The sequence below is a fragment of the Oryctolagus cuniculus genome, chromosome 12 (assembly GCF_964237555.1).
Source record: "Oryctolagus cuniculus chromosome 12, mOryCun1.1, whole genome shotgun sequence".
Lineage (NCBI taxonomy): Eukaryota > Metazoa > Chordata > Mammalia > Lagomorpha > Leporidae > Oryctolagus > Oryctolagus cuniculus.
Genome location: NC_091443.1, coordinates 99,211,471 through 99,230,373, shown reverse-complemented (window position 1 = coordinate 99,230,373; position 18,903 = coordinate 99,211,471). Strand labels below are relative to the sequence as shown.

Here is an 18,903-nt window from a genome sequence, read left to right as displayed (position 1 = left end):
GTAAACACTGACCTGCTGCTAAGTGAATAAGAGACACAACATCCCACTGAAGCAGAGTTTTCCCTTGGACATTAAAGGATTCACTTACACTGTATCTTTGGGTAAACTGCCTTCAAACAGATCCTTACTTTCATAATATGCTTTACAGTTCACCTTTCACCCACTTTTTTCTTATCCCAGCACAGCGAGAAGATATTTTCTTCTTATCACGTAAGTCATACTGACTGGCCACCTGGAGCCAGCATTCCTGAGCTTGCTGTGAATCGGCTGAGTGGACTTTGCTGCCCGGACAGCGTGGGTGAAGACAGGCTACAGGCTTCTGCACAGGAGACAGTCCCAGGAGCGGCACTCTCACCCACAACAGATACGTCTCCTGCCCTCAGCTCCAAACATGAGAGGCTACTCCAGATGTGACTTCCAGGGAAAGAAGGAACGTCAAGGGACAGTGGCTTCTGACCGAGCGATCAAAATACAAAGAGGAGGCCGGCGCCGCGGCTCACTAGGCTAATCCTCCGCCTAGCGGCGCCGGCACACCGGGTTCTAGTCCCGGTCGGGGCGCCGGATTCTGTCCCGGTTGCCCCTCTTCCAGGCCAGCTCTCTGCTGTGGCCAGGGAGTGCAGTGGAGGATGGCCCAGGTGCTTGGGCCCTGCACCCCATGGGAGACCAGGAAAAGCACCTGGCTCCTGGCTCCTGCCATCGGATCAGCGCGGTGCGCCGGCCGCAGCGCGCCGGCCGCGGCGGCCATTGGAGGGTGAACCAACGGCAAAGGAAGACCTTTCTCTCTGTCTCTCTCTCTCACTGTCCACTCTGCCTGTCAAAAAAAAAAAAAAAAAAAAAAAAAAAAAAAACAAAGAGGAGCATTCGGGAAGGAATGGCCACTCGGGGGCCAGTCCTGCTGGTGGCTCTCAGCATGGCGGGCCTCCTCCTGCTCTTTGCCTTGCTTCTCTTGCCTGCACCCTGAAGAAAGTCCTGGTGCAGGACTTCCCGGGGGGAAGAAGGCAGTTTGTGTTTGGTTTCCTACTCTGCTACTCCCCCATCCTCATCCTTCAAATGACAAGAAAAATGAATCTAACCTCCAGGCTGTCAAGAGGATTAAATGGCACAAAGTCTATGACAGGTACTCAACACATTTCAAATAACAAAGAATGAATCATGTGACAACACTGTGGTGAGGTGCCACATGAACGCAGGACATGCTTACTCCTAAAGAACTAGGAACCAGAGGCCGGTGCTGTGGCCTAGCAGGTAAAGCCGCCACTTGCAGTGCCAGCATTCCACATGGGCTCCGGATGGAGGCCCAGCTGCTCCTCTCCTGATCCAGCTCTCTATATGGCCTGGGAAAGCAGCAGAAGATGGCTCAAGTCCTTGGGCCCCTGCACCTGCATGGGAGACCTGGAAGAAGCTCCTAGCTCCTGGCTTCGGATCGTCACAGCTCCAGCTGTTGCAGCCATCTGAAGACTGGAAGACTACCCTTTCTCTCTCTCTGTAACTCTGTCTTTCAAATAAATCTTCAAACAAAGCAAAACAAAACTAGGATCCAAATCAGAAATAAGAGGCAATTTAAAAGATGGAGGGAAAACAAATGAGCCCCTTTGCCCTTTAATTATCTGTCATGTTCAAATCAAGAGTGCTAGGCAATTTTAGCTGTTTAAATCATGTTCCAACATGCTCAAGAAGGCCACTCCTGCAATCAAAGGAACAGGTCTTAGAAGCAAACAGTTTCTGGGGAAACTCATCTTTAAACCAGAGCTAATTCCTAAATAAGCATCAGCTCTGCTTTTAACCTAGGCTCTCTCTGACCCTCCACCCTGCCAATTCAGGCTTTGCCAGGAGAGAACATGGCAACTGGCCAATGACCAGGGGGCTCCACGTTGATGCCACTGGCTCAGGTTGGTGCTAAATCACCAAATCCAGGGAGACGGCACCAGGGATGCACCTCCCTACCAGCAGGTAGGTGTGGGCCATTTCAACAGAGGACAAGTGGTATTGGGTCAGCACCTTAGGTTCATTGTTGCTAGGGGAAGGGAAAAAAACCCAAGAGAAACTGTTGGGTTGAATGTGTCTAGACTATTTTTTGAAGCAAAGTAAGAAAAGAGGTGAAAAGCTGCCATAATCAGCTTTTAAAAATACTTAGAACAATTAGTATGAAATCAAATCTTATATGCTATTTTTCCAAAGCCTGGGCCATACAGCTTTTCTGTGGCTTCTTTCCTCTAATTATTCAGCAACCAATACTGGGTACGAATTTGCAGGCATTTGCATAGAGACTTGCAGGGTATTTAATTCCTTGGTTTTCAAAAACTCTCTAAAAATGAGATGATGAAGGAAGCAGGTCTTTGGTCCCACTCAATCTGAAAGGGGGCACCAATGTCACTAACCAGCCCAAATGAGTGAGTTATCCTTGCTAAGTATTGAAGAAACAGCTAAAATTCAAATACGAAAAATGTTGGACAATGCAGACTTTAGTGCAGTAAGAACAGCACATCTTTAGTCTGATGCCTGATTGTGGAACCTTCTGGAATGTGAAGTCCCCTCAGCAGGGGCAGTTCCAAATCCCAAATCCTGACTGCATGCTATTCATGGCACTCCACCAGTCTCCTGACTTGGGAGTCACAGCATCACTGTGATAACTTCCGCACATGAACACCCAGAGCTCATAGCTGACCACAGCTCATCACTGTCGCCTAACCACCTGTGAAAATTAACTGGACATCCAAACCAGACAAAGCAAGAACCCGAACTCTCAGACATCTTAGACTGTTGCCCATCTGTCTGCTTTTAGAAGAGAATCATTCACCCAGGGTCGCTGACCCCCAAAGGAGAAGGTGAGGGGTAATATCAGGTTAGAGGGGAAAGTTTCTGCTACTCTATGAGAACTAGAAACTCTGCCGGTTGTGTGCTGCTCTCCAAGCAGCTGCAGGCCTATGAGGCTGCACACAGGACAGAGCAAGCCACAGAGCAAGGCAGCAATGGCGAGAGAGACATGAGAAGGGCACAGAATGCTCTGTGTGGGGCTTGGCCCATGCCCCAGAGAACACACAGGCACCAGCAAGGACGTACTTAACACTGCACTGCTTCAAAACGGTGGTGTAGACCTCTTCATTCTAAACTGTTCTTTCCCATACCAGAAGCAGAGATCATCACCCTGTCACCTCTAAAATACAGATCCGGGCTTCCACAGGACAACCTGGTTTTCGTAGAATGGAAGTTCTTTTTTAAAGTGCTTTCTAACTAGCTAAAGCTTGGTACATTTTTCAGTAAGGCATGTGAAAACTACCCACAAATTGTTTTGTGCTTTCTTGCATATTAATTATTTTGGGTAAGGATGGTTCCTCTTTCTTAGAACTGGCAACAGGGCATTTGCTAAAGGGCTAGAATATTGTCCAAGGTTTCTCCATTTACCTTGAAACGACTACTGTTTTCTGTAGAGCCCTTGGCATGGATGAGGACATCATACTGTGGAAGAAGGGATGTTTCCAGGCAACAAAGATGGGCTTCTCTCTCCTACCCTCTTGGATTCAAATACCAGATTGCTATCAAGACTGTGGCTGTTTTAACACCAATGACACTACTTCCAATGACGCCTTAAAACATGGTACACGAGATTCTTCTCTGAACATGCAACAAAGCCACGGAGGTGGGTAAACAAAGGAATGGGGTGTACTCACTCTTTGGTCAGAAGAGGACAGGACTTCAGCAGAAAGCGGGAGAGCCCCGAGTCTTGAAAGTAGAGGTCGGGAGGAGCCGTGGGGCTCTTCAGGTTCAAACACCGGACAATTACGTACAGCACAGCAGCCACGGCGGCCAGCTTCACCCCATCAAACACGGCCGGCAGCTCCGGGGTCTCCAGCATGGCGTTCATCTTGCTCTAGGGAGCAGAGGCACACAGTGGGTTTCACAAGCACAGCAAGGTGGGTAGAGCACACTGCATTACAGAGGCACGTTGTGCTAAGAGACAGGCCAACGACAGGTGCCATGGGCCAGATGTGCCCATAGGGACCACCCAGGCAGGCACCCATCAGCACCCCATAGCTGTCAGTGGACTGGCAACAACTCAACTCACACATACATAGTCCTGAGTGCTGGTAAAAGCAGTACGGTGTTGTTTGCCATTTTTTTAATTGCATGAGCATTTTCAAGAGAAGCACATTGCAAAATTAGGCGAATGGTGCTTTTTTGAGAGTGGGAAAAATTAAGACTGGTCAGAGGGACTCCTAGGAGCAGGACTGGGGGTAGTACTGTGATTTCTGTTCACAGGCCACCTTGAACCCCTGTAGGCTTACCCTGCACCTGGTACACCAGGTGTGTGTTAAGTGCTATGTTTATAGCCTTGCATGAAAATATGAGATGGGGTTGCTGGAGCAGGTGCAGCCTGGCCCCACCTCTATTTTCACAGCAAGCTGAGATACAGCACCCTCGGCTTGACTTAGCCACCTGCTCCACGGAGGCACTGCTGCCGACTCCAGTTTACACCCAGCCCAGGGTGCAGTGTCCTGGCTCCTGGGGTTCAGGCGATGTGAAATGCAGCTTGGTCAACTATTATTTTTTTTTCCTGTAGAAGGTAACTAACTTGGCCTCTAGTCCAAAATTAGGCCAACAAGTGGACCAAATTCAACTAGTAGACCAAAATTTTTTAAAATTGGGAGTACATGGGACAGCGCTGTAGCACAGCAAGTTAAAGCCCTGGCCTGCAACACTGGCATCCCATATGGGCACCCAGATCCTTGATAATGCACCAGGGAAAGCAGCAGAGGATGACCCAAGTGCTTGGGCCACTGCACCTGCATGGGAGACCTGGAAGAAGCTCCTGACTCCTGGCTTTTGGACCAGTCCTAGCCATTGCAGCCATTTGGGGAGTGAACCAGAGGATGGAAGGCTTCTTTCTCTGTCTCTACCTCTCTTTGTAACTCTGCCTTTCAAATAAGCAAAAAATAAATCCTTTAAAAAATAAAATTGGGAGTACGGAAAATGTATATGCAAGCATGATTTTTCTTTTAACTCTTAACCTTTGATCTTTTGAGGTGGCTTTACCTTATATACAAAACACCCCCACAGAGCCGTACTCCCAACACACACAACCCAACATCAACAACAAAAGCAACAGCAACAAAAATCCAGCATTTTTCTTGCTGTTCAGAAGAAAGAGAACCTCAGCTGCTACCTTAAAAATCAGGGAAACCACAAGCTAATAAGAAGGAGAAAATGGCAACTTGCACAGCCTCGGTAACTATGGCAACAGCTTCCCTTGGAATGGCTACAAGTAGCCTTGGCAGAAAACAGTCATCATGAGAACTCGGCAGCCAATGCTGGAGACAGAACAGGCAGAGCAAAACAGTCCCCAGAAAAATGTGTTCGGGTGAAGTGGACTGAACTCTCCTGACACACAGCGCATCCAGAGAGGACTCAGACATCTTTTTTTCTAAACTCAAGGCAGCTCTGGCAAATACAGGACCTCAATACACTGCAGACAATCTGGTCCGGGCTCCTAGCTTGGAGAGGATCACAGCTCCTTAAGCAGCCTTCCACCATAGGAGAGACAATAATTGTTAAAACCTGACATCAGGCTGGCGCCACGGCTCACTAGGCTAATCCTCCGCCTAGCGGCGCCGGCACATCGGGTTCTAGTCCCGGTTGGGGCGCCGGATTCTGTCCCGGTTGCCCCTCTTCCAGGCCAGCTCTCTGCTGTGGCCAGGGAGTGCAGTGGAGGATGGCCCAGGTGCTTGGGCCCCGCACCCCATGGGAGACCAGGAGAAGCACCTGGCTCCTGGCTCCTGCCATCGGATCAGCGCGGTGCGCGCCAGCCGCGGCGGCCATTGGAGGGTGAACCAACGGCAAAGGAAGACCTTTCTCTCTGTCTCTCTCTCTCACTGTCCACTCTGCCTGTCAAAAAAAAATAAAAAACAAAAAAAAAACCTGACATCATTTAGAATTGAGGCTAGGCCTTAGGAACTTCAACAAACAGATAGTTTACTTACTTCCTTTCTCTCTTTCTGAAATCAAAGGTTCAAGTTCATGCATGTGTAGAGTTTCCTAGTTCCCAGGTTTAGTTAAGACTCTCAAAGGGACCTAGGGCCTAAAAGGGCTCACAGGTTTAACTCACAGCTCTCCTCCCTCACCTTGCCAGAGCCTGGCCACCTTGCTAGTGAGACCAAAGTTAAACAAACAGCCACTTAACAGAGATTTTTAAATCTAGTAAGTGGAGGGCCAAAACCAAAATCCATCAGGAATTCCAAAGTTTCTTTGACTAAATGCTGGCAATACAGACCAGAAACAGAGTAATACAAGAGCTGGGGGTTTTACCAGTCTCCCTGTTGGTCTAGAAAAGACTTCTACTCACTGCTAACAAACAGGAGGCAGAAAGGAGAAACAGAACTCGGAGTCTTGGCCATACATACCTATGTCACTTCGTCCTTTCACTGCGAATATTAATTTTCCTTGAAGAGTTGTACAGTTGGGCTGGTCAGGTCAGATCTCTTAGTCCAATTAACCTAAAAACTGAAAAGATTGCATGGTGATTTTTTTTTTAAAGAAAGAGAAAGAAGCCACTTAACTGAAACCTAAGCACAGTCCAAGTTTCCCTGCATTTAAAGTCCTTTAAGGAAAAAGACAATTTCTTTAACAACATGTGTACCCAATTCCCGGATGTCTGGCCATTTTACCAAACTCATTGGTGGAGGCCTTTGTGAACCAAGCAGGACTGACAGGCGCTCTCTGGTTTCCAGCACAAGCTGACTGCTGAGCTCCTAACTCTGGCTAAAGCAAACTCACCCTGCTTGTATCCTTTACTTCGTAACATAACCTTCACACATGCCTAACGGGGCCGGCATCATTTCTGTGTGACCAGGCCTTCATTCAGATCAGCGCAGCACAGCCAGTGGAGCCGTTCCTTTTCTCCCAAACATTCAGCAGTGAGAGCAGAAATACGGGCGGGGAAAGTAAAAGGCATAGATGGAATGACAAACAAGGCAGCAGAAACAGAACAGGTAGGGGCTGCAGCGCCTGCCAGCTCTGGATCCAGACCAGGGGCCAGAGGCTGGCGGCAGGCAGGGAGGTGGGTGGCACTCGGAATGAAAAGGGCTCAGTGTGAGACAGGGAACCAGCACTGAGCCCACTGGGAGACAAGCAGCAGAGGAAGCAAAAACGAGAACATGCAGGGAACAGAACATGTTCACAGAGCTACGTAGGTGCCAAGCACCGTTCCTCACACTGTACACATACCCAGTGTTTCATTCCTCACATACCCTACGAGGTAGATCTTGTTGGTACCCCATTTTACAGAGAAGGAAACTGAGGAAGTTTAAGTATCTCACGCCAGGACAAATGGTTGGTGGGTACAAAAGCCAGGATCCACCCTTGGCTACATAGATGGAAGCAGGAAAGGTAGGGAAAGAGAGAGAAGCAAGCTGGTACAGAGAACACAAACGAAATGCCAAAGGTTTGCCCCAAGGTGCAGTGCAGTAAAGAGAGAGCTGGGATTTAAGCCCATTTGCGTCTGATTCCACCACATGAAAAATGACTGACAAAACCAAAGCCAGAGAATCAATTAACCTTCACAGTGGCGTTGCTCAACTTCAGATTTTCACAATCTCTTCATAATGAGGTGACTTCAAAAAGTTCATGGAAAATGAAATTAATGGAAAAAGAAGTCAATCCATCATCCCACCCCTCATTTTAGACTTATGTATTTGAAAGGCAGAGTTACAGAGAGGCAGAAGCAGAGAAAGACATCTTCCATTCGCTGGTTCATTCCCCAAATGGCCACAATGGCTGGAGCTAGACAGATCTGAAGCCAGGAGCCTCAAACTCCTTCCAGGTCTCCCACATGGGTACAGGGGCTCCAGGACTTGGGCCATCTTCCCCTGCTTTCCCAGGCACATTAGCAGGGAGCTGGATCAGAAGTGGAGCAGTCAGGACTTGAATCGGCACCCATATGGGATGTTGGCACTGCAGGCAGTGGCTTTACCCTCTATGCCACAGCACCAGCCCCAAGAAGTCAATTTTACTGAAAAAGAAAAAAATGTGGAAACCCACACATACAGCAGGTCTTCAAAAAGTTCATCAAAAATGCATAATATGAATAAACTATGCATGGATTCAACACCTTCTTGCACCCCAAATAACCTCATCTCTTAATTCCATTTTCCATGAGCATTGTGAAGTATTCTGGGATAAATCTGCCACAGCTGACAGTGAGGCAGGGACTGCAGAGAAAAATCTACAGCACGGACCAGACCCAAGACCCTGAACTGGCAGTACCAGGGTTGTGTTGCATTTGACTGCCATTTTGAAAAACTGAACTTATGAATTGGCAAGTTACAAACACCAGATTTCTGATGAGTGTATGCTTCTGGTTTCCCTTGAAAAAACAAAATCAGAACATTTGGCCGAACAGGGAGCCAGCATTCTCATATGGGGACAATGAGTGGAGCCAGGCTGCCGCTGTCCCCTTCAGATCTTTAGACAGGACATGTTCTCTTCTCATCACTGACCTCTGGCTTACTTTAGACGTTTAGAACCTGAATGGTTTGGGTAAGCATCTGAATATGAAACCCTGGTAGAGAACTACTGAAGGTCCCTTCTAGTCCTGGGTAACTCTATAATAATTGAATATTCAAAAATATTTTTATTGGACCGGCACTGTGGCATAGTAGGCTAAGCCTCCACCTGCACCTCCAAGTGCTTGGGCCCCTGCACCACGTGGGAGACCCAGAAAAAGCTCTTGGCTCCTGGCTTTAGGTTAGCCCAGCTCTGGCTGCTGTGGCCACTGGGGAGTGAACCAGCATATGGAAGACCTTTCTATCAGTCTTTCCCTCTCTCTGTCTGTAAATCTGCCTCTCAAATAATGCACTTCAAAAATTCATGGAAAAAAGAATTACAAGGGAAGTTTATTTTGATGCAAACATTTCTGAAATCCATGCATATCTTCAAAAAGTTCATGGAAAACATGTATCATTAAAAAGAAAACACTCTGGATTTCATTTTTTTTTGCACCAAAATAAATGTATCTTTTTGTTTTCCAGGAACTTTCTGAAGTAGCCATGTATACCCATAGAGAAAGATTTGAAAATGTGTAAGACTGCTGATTGTTTCCCAATAGTTAAGTTTCTTGTGTTATTTTTCTTATCTGACTTTAGTAGCAGAAACCTGGGAAATGTGCCTTGCTGGAGAAATCTAGACTGCAGCCTCCCTTGCAGCTCAGTGAGTCCAGGTGACTAAGTTCTGGTCAGTTCTTGTTTTTTTTTTTTTTTTTTTTTTTTTTTTTGTTTGTTTGTTTGTTTTTGACAGGCAGAGTGGACAGTGAGAGATAGAGAGACAGAGAGAAAGGTCTTCCTTTGCCGTTGGTTCACCCTCCAATGGCCGCCACGGTTGGCGCGCTGCAGCCGGTGCACCGCGCTGATCCGATGGCAGGAGCCAGGAGCCAGGTGCTTCCCCTGGTCTCCCATGGGGTGCAGGGCCCAAGCACTTGGGCCATCCTCCACTGCACTCCCTGGCCACAGCAGAGAGCTGGCCTGGAAGAGGGGCAACTGGGACAGAATCGGACGCCCCGACTGGGACTAGAACCCGGTGTGCCGGCGCCGCAAGGCGGAGGATTAGCCTAGTGAGCCGCGGCACCGGCCCAGTTCTGGTCAGTTCTACAAGGTTGCTCTGATTTTTGGGGGAGGCCCCTAAAAGGCAGGAAGTTAAGACTTCTCCTGCCCCTTTCCCTTCCTGCATCTCTGGCCATGAAGTGACCTTGAGGTCACCCCAGGAGCCCCATTAAGAGGACAGCAAAGCAGATAGAAGTCTGGGTCCCTGATGATCCAAAGGAGCAGGCATATCAGAGCTGGATCACCTGCCTCAGGATTTCTTTAACCTGAGAGAACAGTATACCCTACTGTTCTTTCTGGACCATTTCACTCTGCAATTTCGGACAGTACAGAGGAAATATTATATTCCCAAATCTCTATGAATGCTAAATCACTGGGGTTTATAAGAACATTGACAAAATCCACAATGACTTCAAATATTTTTTGTTAATAAAAAAAAAGCAACTAACAAAATAAAATATCAACTAACAAAATCTAAGAAGAAATTTTAGAGCCCTGGATTAGGAAAACCCATACGTCAACATCTACCACAATTGTGCATGCGATGAAGTGTAGAATGTACAGGACCCTTCTGAGTGTGCGGGTGTGGAGGGAAACCTGGTTAGGTCTGTGGTTCTCCAAAATGGGAAGTGAGCTAACGGGTATCATGCTCTCCCCTCCAGAAGCACGCCAGACACTCAGCGGAAACAGGGCTTTTGTGGTATGGAATCATAAAAACACTCCGTGGGACTTTATATAAGGGGACCTTGAGTGATGTGATAGACAATGTCCTCCCACAACGTGTTTTAAATAGCGAATGCAGTAGAGAATTAACTTCATCAACCCTTGAAAAATGCCAAGGTTTTAACATTTAACTCAATTCAGGGTCGGCAAACCTGAGAGGTTTTAATTGTTGTGGTCCAAATATGCAGCCTCCATCCAAGGCTTGAGCCTGCAGTCCTGAGGCACAGGCCAGTTCTTTGGCACATTCCTGGGGCCTTGGCTTTGAAGGCTTATGAACCTGATGACCTACTGTGTGCCTAGCATTGTACAGCGCCACAATCCAGTGGAATCCTCATTTCAACTGGGGAGCAGAGAAGCTCATGTTAAGGCTAGACTCACTGGTACTTTAGAAACTTGAAGAATAATTAGTCCAGGAAAAATACTAACCAGGAAGGACTTGGAGCCACCAGATCTATACACAGTTCAGTACAGTATATAGGATTTGGAGGTCAAGTATGAGTGAGTGTGTGTGTGGGTGTGTGTAAAGTGCACATAAATGTATGAAACCAGGAATCTGCAGTCAATTTTAAAACAAAATTCTTCATATTCATTTTAGTTGATCTTGTTGTGTTTTATTTTACAGAGTTCATTCTTTTCAAGTCTGACCTGACACTAAACACTAAAATATTCTGAAACCTGTTTTGGACATAACAAACGCAGATTTCACTGCACTGTTTTGTGTGCCCTGCCCCATTCTGAGCAAGGGTAATCCAGGTAAAATGAACACCAGACAGCCTAGACAGGGGAGGGGAGCTGCACAGAACGGCTGGAGGATGGCACAGTCCAGGAGGGAAAGGAAGCGTCCTTCATCCTCAGCCTGATCTCCATGGGCACCTCGGGCTGGGCTTTCTGGGCACCTGGATCAGCCAGCCAATCCCACACCTCCCACACCTCCCTTGCCCCCACCAGTCGTTATATGAGTGACATTCAGATGCTACAAATGGTAGTTAGAATTCCATTTGTAGTACAGGAAAAAAGGAACCCACAGTGCTGCCAAACCCCAACATCTGGTCACCAAAGGGACCCTCATTAGTGCCTGCTCCTCCTGGCTGATGACTTTACCAAGTCTCTTAACCTCTGGGGCCCTAAGGACCTCATTTGGAAAACAAGAGGCTCAGATTAGAAGTCGATGATACCAAAGGTCCCTTTGGCTCAAAATGCCTGAGGTTCTAAGGCACAGAATTGCAGTCCTTGGCTGGAGAGCACAGGAATAGAACTATCTTTGTACTTTGTAACAGAAAATGGCCCATTGTCCAACCTGCTTCGCAGAGCACTTACAGGAACTAAGAACCCTCAGGCTCCATGGTCTTTTCTTAAACAAAAGTCACACATTTTCAGCTACGTCATTTACACCAGTAAGCCCATCATATTCAGTTAGTGCCCCAAAATATTAGCTATTACCATCACCACTAAACTCTCCTCCTTTTTTTTTTTTTTTTTTTTTTTTTTTGACAGGCAGAGTGGACAGTGAGAGAGAGAGAGAGAAAGGTCTTCCTTTTGCCGTTGGTTCACCCTCCAATGGCCGCCGCGGCCGGCGCGCTGCGGCCGGCGCACCGCACCGATCCGATGGCAGGAGCCAGGAGCCAGGTGCTTTTCCTGGTCTCCCATGGGGTGCAGGGCCCAAGCACCTGGGCCATCCTCCACTGCACTCCCGGGCCACAGCAGAGGGCTGGCCTGGAAGAGGGGCAACCGGGACAGAATCCGGCGCCCCGACCGGGACTAGAACCCGGTGTGCCGGCGCCGCTAGGCGGAGGATTAGCCTAGTGAGCCGCGGCGCCGGCTCTCCTCCATTTTAACCTCAATAATGACTTAATCTGACAGGTAGAAATGACTGTAAAAGGTATCCTTTCCCAAGCAACACAGAGGCCTCATCCACAATGAAGTAACGAGCTCACTGATGTTTTGGCCTCCTGCAACAAGTTTAAAACTAACGCCAGGACATACTCCCGAGTCTCGAAAGGGAGACCACGTCAGACTTAGTAAGTCAACGGGTAACTATGGTGGTCACCGAGTCCCCTCCACAGTTTCCTGATGAGTTGCTCCTGTTTCTGGGTTCAAGGGGGCTCCTCGGCAATGCAAAGCTGGAGGCCCCTCTTTCTGGAACTCCTCCTGCCGAGGGGTCTTCTCTCCTTCCCTTAGAAAGGCTGCCCCCTCACCTGCACCTCCTCCCCGCAGGTAATTCCACTCTTGCGTGGCCTGGCTGCTCTGGCCAATGTCAATGCCTGGAAAGAAAACCCAAGGCCAGCATGGGAAGCCTTTGGCGGGCGTCCTTCCTTAACACCGTGCAAGAGTGTCAGCAGAGGTCACACACACTGCACAAAACCCCACGTCACCACAACCTTTCAGACTTCCGGTTGCGACTTAGATAAAAAAGTGGTCAAACCTAAAAGTAGGCACTGTGACATCTCTGGGGAGGAAAAGGGCCAAGAACCCCCCCCCCCCCCCCGCCGCCATTTGTCTAAAGGAGTCAGAGCTGTCACAGTTAAAAAAAAATAGCAATTCTACAGAACAAATCAGAGGAAGACAGCTGAGAAAAAGCCTTGTGCCCCTTTCTATGTTGTTGTTGTTGTTTTAAGATTTTAAAGATTTACTTATTTATTTGAAAGGAAGTTACACACACACACAGAGAGAGAGAGAGAGAGAGAGAGGGAGGGAGGGAGAGATATCTTCCATCTGCTGGTACACTCCCCAGATGGCTGCTACAGGGCTGGGCCGGAGCTAGGAACTCCATCTGGATCTTCCACATGGGTGGGCTGGAGCCCAAGCACTTGGGCCACCATCTGATGCCTCCCAGATGCATTACCGGGGAGCTGGATTGGCAGCGGTACAGCTGGGATTTGAACCAGTACTGATACAGGATGCCACAGCTGCAGGCAGTGGCTTAATCTGCTGTGCCAAAATACCAGCCCTGTGACCTTTTCAAAAATACGTCTCTGAATCATTCACCACCACGAGGTGGGACAGCCTTGGAGGCACTGCCAGGAGGCTGCGGACAACGACCCAGAGAACTGGACACCCTTGGATGGCTTAGGCTCCTTCCTCACCTCCCAGGGAGGTTTAACGTCCGTGGGGGAGCGAGACCTTGGTCAGCAGCTCCCAACCCAACTCCTCCGTGCTGGTGCTGGTCCAGGCCTGTGTGTCCTCCCACAGACAGTGCTGTGGGATGCAGTGTTCAGGGTGCTCGAGTCAAAGACCCATTCCCCTCCCCGCAAATGATGGGAAAGCCCAGACAACTGTGGGGCCAACGATGTTTTCAAGACTTGCCGAGAGACACTTTATTCCAGAGACTGAGCACTGAGTGCTTTCCTGCGGTTGACTCAGGCCAGGGCCCAGCCTGGAGGTCAGAGCAGGCTGGGGCGCTGGCAAGTGACTGGTGGTGGGAGGGTGAAACCAGCAAGGAAGGAGAAAGGCCCGGCTTACCTCCTCACCCAGCTCCTGTGAGGTGGCGCGAGGGCTCAGACACACACGGCTGGGTCAGAGAGCAGCAGAGGGATTGACAGGTCATTAAATGCATTTATATTAATGCTGCCCTCACTGTGTCCAAAATTAAGACTCTGAAATGGCCTTTTTGCATAAGCTGACTCGGGAGGTAACACTTTTAACCAAATCCTTCCACACAGTCACACACACAACATGGCTAAAATTTCATAAAATGGCCTACAAGTTCCCGGTGTGAGGAACGTTACCCAAGGCAAGAAAACGTGAACGTTGCATTTAAATGTCAGGAATGGCTACTAACCCACAAGCTTTCACCAAGGAAAATCACTTCACTAAAAATATCTGAAGACTGAGTCACTGGTTAAACAGGAACATTTAACTGAGCGCTCTTCGCCTTCTTCCAAACAAAGGGAGGCCAGCCCCTCCCATTAGCAAATGACCCTGCTGAAACACTAGTTCTTTCTACTGGAGAACAAATGGGAAAAGCACTTAGTAAAATCACAAATTGTTTCCTTTACCACTGAAAAACCAGTAAGTTTATATCCGAGAAGAAGCAACAACAACAACAAAATCATAGCCAGCGGTTTAGTAGTCAAGATGCTGATGAGGGCACCTGTGTCCCACATCACAGTGTCTGCGTTTGACTCCTGCCGCTGGCTCCTGACTCCAGCTTCCTGCTAAAGCAGACCCTGGGAGAGGAGGCAGCAGTGGTGGCTCAGGTGGTGATTAAGTTCCTGCTATCTGCATGGGACACCTGGAATGTTATTTCCAGTTCTGGGCTTTGCCTGCCCTGGCTGTTGTGGGCATTTGCGGAGCTCTCTCTGCCTCTCAAATAAATAAATAAATAATTTTAAAACATCATAATCCAGGTGATTCCACTATGGAGTTTCTATAATTTTCCAAAAAGACAGACACTTTAACAACGAGATTTGGGGACCAGCGCTGTGGTATAGAAGGTTAAGTCTCTGCCTGTAGTGCCAGGATCCCATATGGGCGCCGGTTCAAGTTCCGGCTGCTCCACTTCTGACCCAGCTCCTTGCTAATGCTAATATGCTTGAGAAAGCAGCAGAATATGGGCCAAGTCCTTGGGCCCCTGCACCCATGTGGGAGACCTGGAAGAAGCTTTTGGCTCTTGGCTTTGGATTGGCCCAGCCCCAGCTGTTGGGGCTATTTGGGGAGTGAAAAAGAATGGATGATTTCTCTCTCTCTCTTCCTCCTTCTATCTCTGCCCTTCAAATAAATAAATCTTAAAAAAAAAAAAAAAAAAGAAAGAAATTTGATAGCTCTACACATAGTACTTTAGAAAACTTACACTGCAATTAAATTCTGAAAAGCAAAAGCAAAATCTCAGCTTACCAGAACCCAACAAGCTCGAGTGCCCAGGTAATGTTAGCTTTTTAGAGAAGGGCACAGCTGAAGAGGTTAGCTTCTCCAGATTTACTGTACAGCCCCCACCCACCCTTCCATGCCCTCCAACAAGCTTCCAGACGGAAGGAATCAGATTCAGGAGAGAGGGGAGGCAGGAAGCCAGTGTCTACACAGGCCTTGGCTGAAGAACCACTGATCCCCAGGAACTCACAAAGCCAGGCAAGGAAGAAAGCTTCAACCAGTGCTGCGACAGAAAAGCAAGATGTAAAACAACCGGGAGTTTCCATTCCTGAGTGCTCTGGCTTCCCAAGGCCCCTGGTGCCAGGTTAGAGCACAGTACTTGGCTGACGCACACACTTCTGGGCCTGAAATGAGAGCATGTGTTTAACATGTGCAGACCATTAAAACTCCAGTGCCTTTGCAGTTCACAAAGGCAGGCATCAAGTAGATCTGTCTGAAGACTTGACCAACAACCAAGGCCCTTGCCGTCTCCAAAGAAGAGAAGTACTCTGCCTGCTCACCCTGGCTGGACAGGCTGAGGTCCCTTGCTCTCTGCCTCTCCCAGCGCTGTGGCTCTCTGAAGATGAATTCTGCCGTGGAGGTAGCAATAATAGCGCCCTGCAAGGCTCGGCCCCCACACCTCTAACACAGGGCCCGACGGCAGGAAAAGCTCCGGGCTCCTTGCCCTTCCGAGATCGAAAGAAGGTTCTCTGGGCAAGAGCACATGGCATGGGCAGCTTTTACTTATTCCTGTTTTATAAATACCTCAGATGCTGTGAGTAGAAACAAGATCTTCTGCCAGTTTAGAGCAGCAAGCCTGGAGGTCACATGGATTCCACTGTGACCAAGTCTGAAAGACAAACCTTAGGAGCTAAGGCCGCAGATATGGAGGACAGATCTGCCGTCAGGCCTTTAGGCTAAAAATGAAAGAAAGGAAACAGTGTGTGGGATAGTCACCTATCTGGTACTGAAAAAGCCAGCGCCGCCCAGCCTCTGCTGTCAGTCCTGTGGATTCGCAGAGCTCGGACTGTCACCTCCACTTTTAGGTCACAACTCACACAGAGGGACTCAGATCGTCAGAGAGGGGATTCAATGTGTGTCTCTGTACTACTTGTTTCCAGTGGCATCCAGAGTTATTCTCACCCCTGAACACGCGGTGCTGTGTAGCTCTGAGTGGGTCGTTTGCTCTCTCTGGGATTTTGATCCCAAGTGGTATAACTGAACAACACAGGTTTTAGAATCAGAGAACTGGCCGGCGCCATGGCTCACTTGGCTAATCCTCCGCCTGTGGCACTGGTACTCCGGGTTCTAGTCCCTGTTGGGCGCTGGGTTCTAGTCCAGGTTGCTCCTCTTCCAGTCCAGCTCTCTGCTGTGGCCCGGGAAGGCAGTGGAGGATGGCCCCAAGTGCTTGGGCCCTGCACCCGCATGGGAGGCCAGGAGGAAGCTCCTGGCTCCTGGCTTTGGATCGGCACAGCACACCTGCTGTGGCAGCCATCTGGGGGGTGAACCAATGGGAGGAACTCTCTCTGTCTCTCTCACTAACTCTGCCTGTCAAAAAAAAAAAAAAAAGTCAGAAAACCTGAGTTTGAATACAGGTTCTGCCTAGTGACCCCGAGTGGATTGCCTCAACTTTATGAAAGCTTGCTTTTTGTACTATCAAAATGGGAAAGGGGAGGTTATATTCTAGGATAATGAAAGAAAGAGGCTGAAAAATTATGTAGGGTAAAAAATGATTTATGATTATAAAATACCCACACATACACTCAAGGTTTGTAAAATACTTGGTGCTCTTTAGAGGAAAGCTGCCTTTTTAAATATTTCAAGATTAGGAAAAGGTTAGCTTTAATGCAACTGCTAGGAAATTGGTCCCCAGGCAGCCCGGATCTCTCCTTTATCTTTTCTTTGCATTGAGGACACTGAACAATCTAGAAAAACACAAACCCAAAAGGAAGCCCTTTGGGCTGACATATTTTGGGGTTTGAGCTAAGTGGGTTGCTGTTCCAAGTGAAGACACATAAATCAGTTCTCAGCTTCAAATGTTCCCATTCCCCTTGCAGCCGACACAAACCCCACTGCGGCTGTTCTGGGCCGCACTCCCTCCTGCAAGTTTCCCGGGGTTTTTTACAGCCCGAGGACAACCGCCATTCCTAGCCTTCCTCCTCTGGTTTGTGCCCAAACCGCCTGTGAGAGGCAGACATCTGTTCTGAGTGCACACTCAGTCCACCTCTGTAAAATACTGCACAGCACATGTACTCAGCTGCTTCGCTCCCTGCCTGCATCTCCTAATGCATGTGCCTCCCATCAGTTCCCTGGGAGGCGAGGACCTGGCCGTCAAGGGAGACGGTTCCATCAGAAGTAGGGGAACTGCATCTCTGTGCCAGGGAAACAAAAGGTTCCCATTTACTCAGAACGCATCCACCCGCAGACGTGGGGAGCACCGACCTGCCTAAAGTAGGGCTTTGCAAATGGAGAGGACAGAAGCCACCAAAAAAGGGCCACTACCACCATGGAAGATGTTTTGCAAACTCCGCCCCTCTTCACATGTTCCGCCCTATTCCCTGCAGGATGCCAAAGGCACCAACTTCCTTCTAACTTCTGGGAGGACTACATGGAATGGTATCCATGAACTAATCAGAAAATAGTGCCAGTCTGTATATAACTAAGTACTAAGCTCTGAAGTACCAGCTGTACATATCCTGGATAAATCTGAACAAAGGATGCAGAAAGACTCGTAGTTGGGAAACCAAGGGAAGAGATGGAACAGAAGAGAAGGTGAGAAGGAGGGGCGGGATTGGGCATCAGGCTGGGCTCCTGGCTGAGCCGAGGCCCGAGAACGCTAGGCAGTCTACAGATGGGCAGAAGGAGCAAACGGATGGGTTTGCGATCAGGGACAACGAGTCACTATGGCATGAAGCTTCAGTGCTTCACTTATGAGGGGATTCCAGATGTCAGCCTGGAAGACGGTGCCACACACGTGCTACCATGGCCCTGTATGCATTTGAGGGGCTGATGTGAGGCTGTAGGCATGAGAAGCATTTTCTTGGCTATGTGTATCCTTGCCCACGGCTATGCTGGTAAGTACTGTCATTCCCCATTTGAGCATCACTGGGAGCCCTTGATGGCAGCCAACTCGCTTTGTACAACCTGCTGAACTCTACAGCAAGCTTCATTGGGGCCCATCCCCTCAGCCCTAAAATATCACAGTGTTTCCCTTTCATATTTTGTGGATAGCCTTTCATAACTAGCAAATCTGCTGGTCTCACCTCTACCTAACAGTGATGATTCATATTTCTTTAATTCTGTGGGGAGTCTTCTGATGCAATGCTCATGTTTAAATTACCTGATGACTTAAATTTAGGGGACTGAACATGTAGTGGGCAGTCTGTAAATATTTACTGAGTCTGTGGGAAAGGTGTTAGCCTAAAGCCTCCCCTGTACGGATTTTCAGTAACCAGGAAATGATTACATGAGACTGAGTGGTGTGGGCCCTTAGGAGTAACTGCCGCACCACTGCATCCAAAGAGAAAGCTCAGCTGCTTCTGAATATTTTAAACAACGTCTCAAGGTTCAGGCAAATAATTATCCATCAGAAAACGAAAATCTTCTGCTTTCCATCACTCAAAGGAGCTATTGTCCAATGCCCTATTTCTTTTACCCCTTTCCTGTTTTTCTAAAGAACATCTTACTGGGCTCAGTTATATGTCTTGTTTGGAAACTGGTGTCTCACAAAGAAAGATAATTCAAAGTG

At 48.4% G+C, this 18,903-nt stretch overlaps 1 protein-coding gene across 1 annotated transcript in view; it reads right to left on the bottom strand.

The window, feature by feature from the left end:
- Positions 1-18,903, bottom strand: part of ABHD2 (abhydrolase domain containing 2, acylglycerol lipase) — a 119,705-nt gene that overhangs the window by 87,022 nt on the left and 13,780 nt on the right. The window contains exons 2-3 of the mRNA XM_070054523.1: positions 6,396-6,495; positions 3,669-3,868 (exon numbers count right to left, since the gene is read on the bottom strand). Coding sequence (XP_069910624.1) covers positions 3,669-3,862 — 194 coding nt within the window. The 5' untranslated portion in view covers positions 3,863-3,868; positions 6,396-6,495. The remainder of the gene's footprint in view (positions 1-3,668; positions 3,869-6,395; positions 6,496-18,903) is intronic.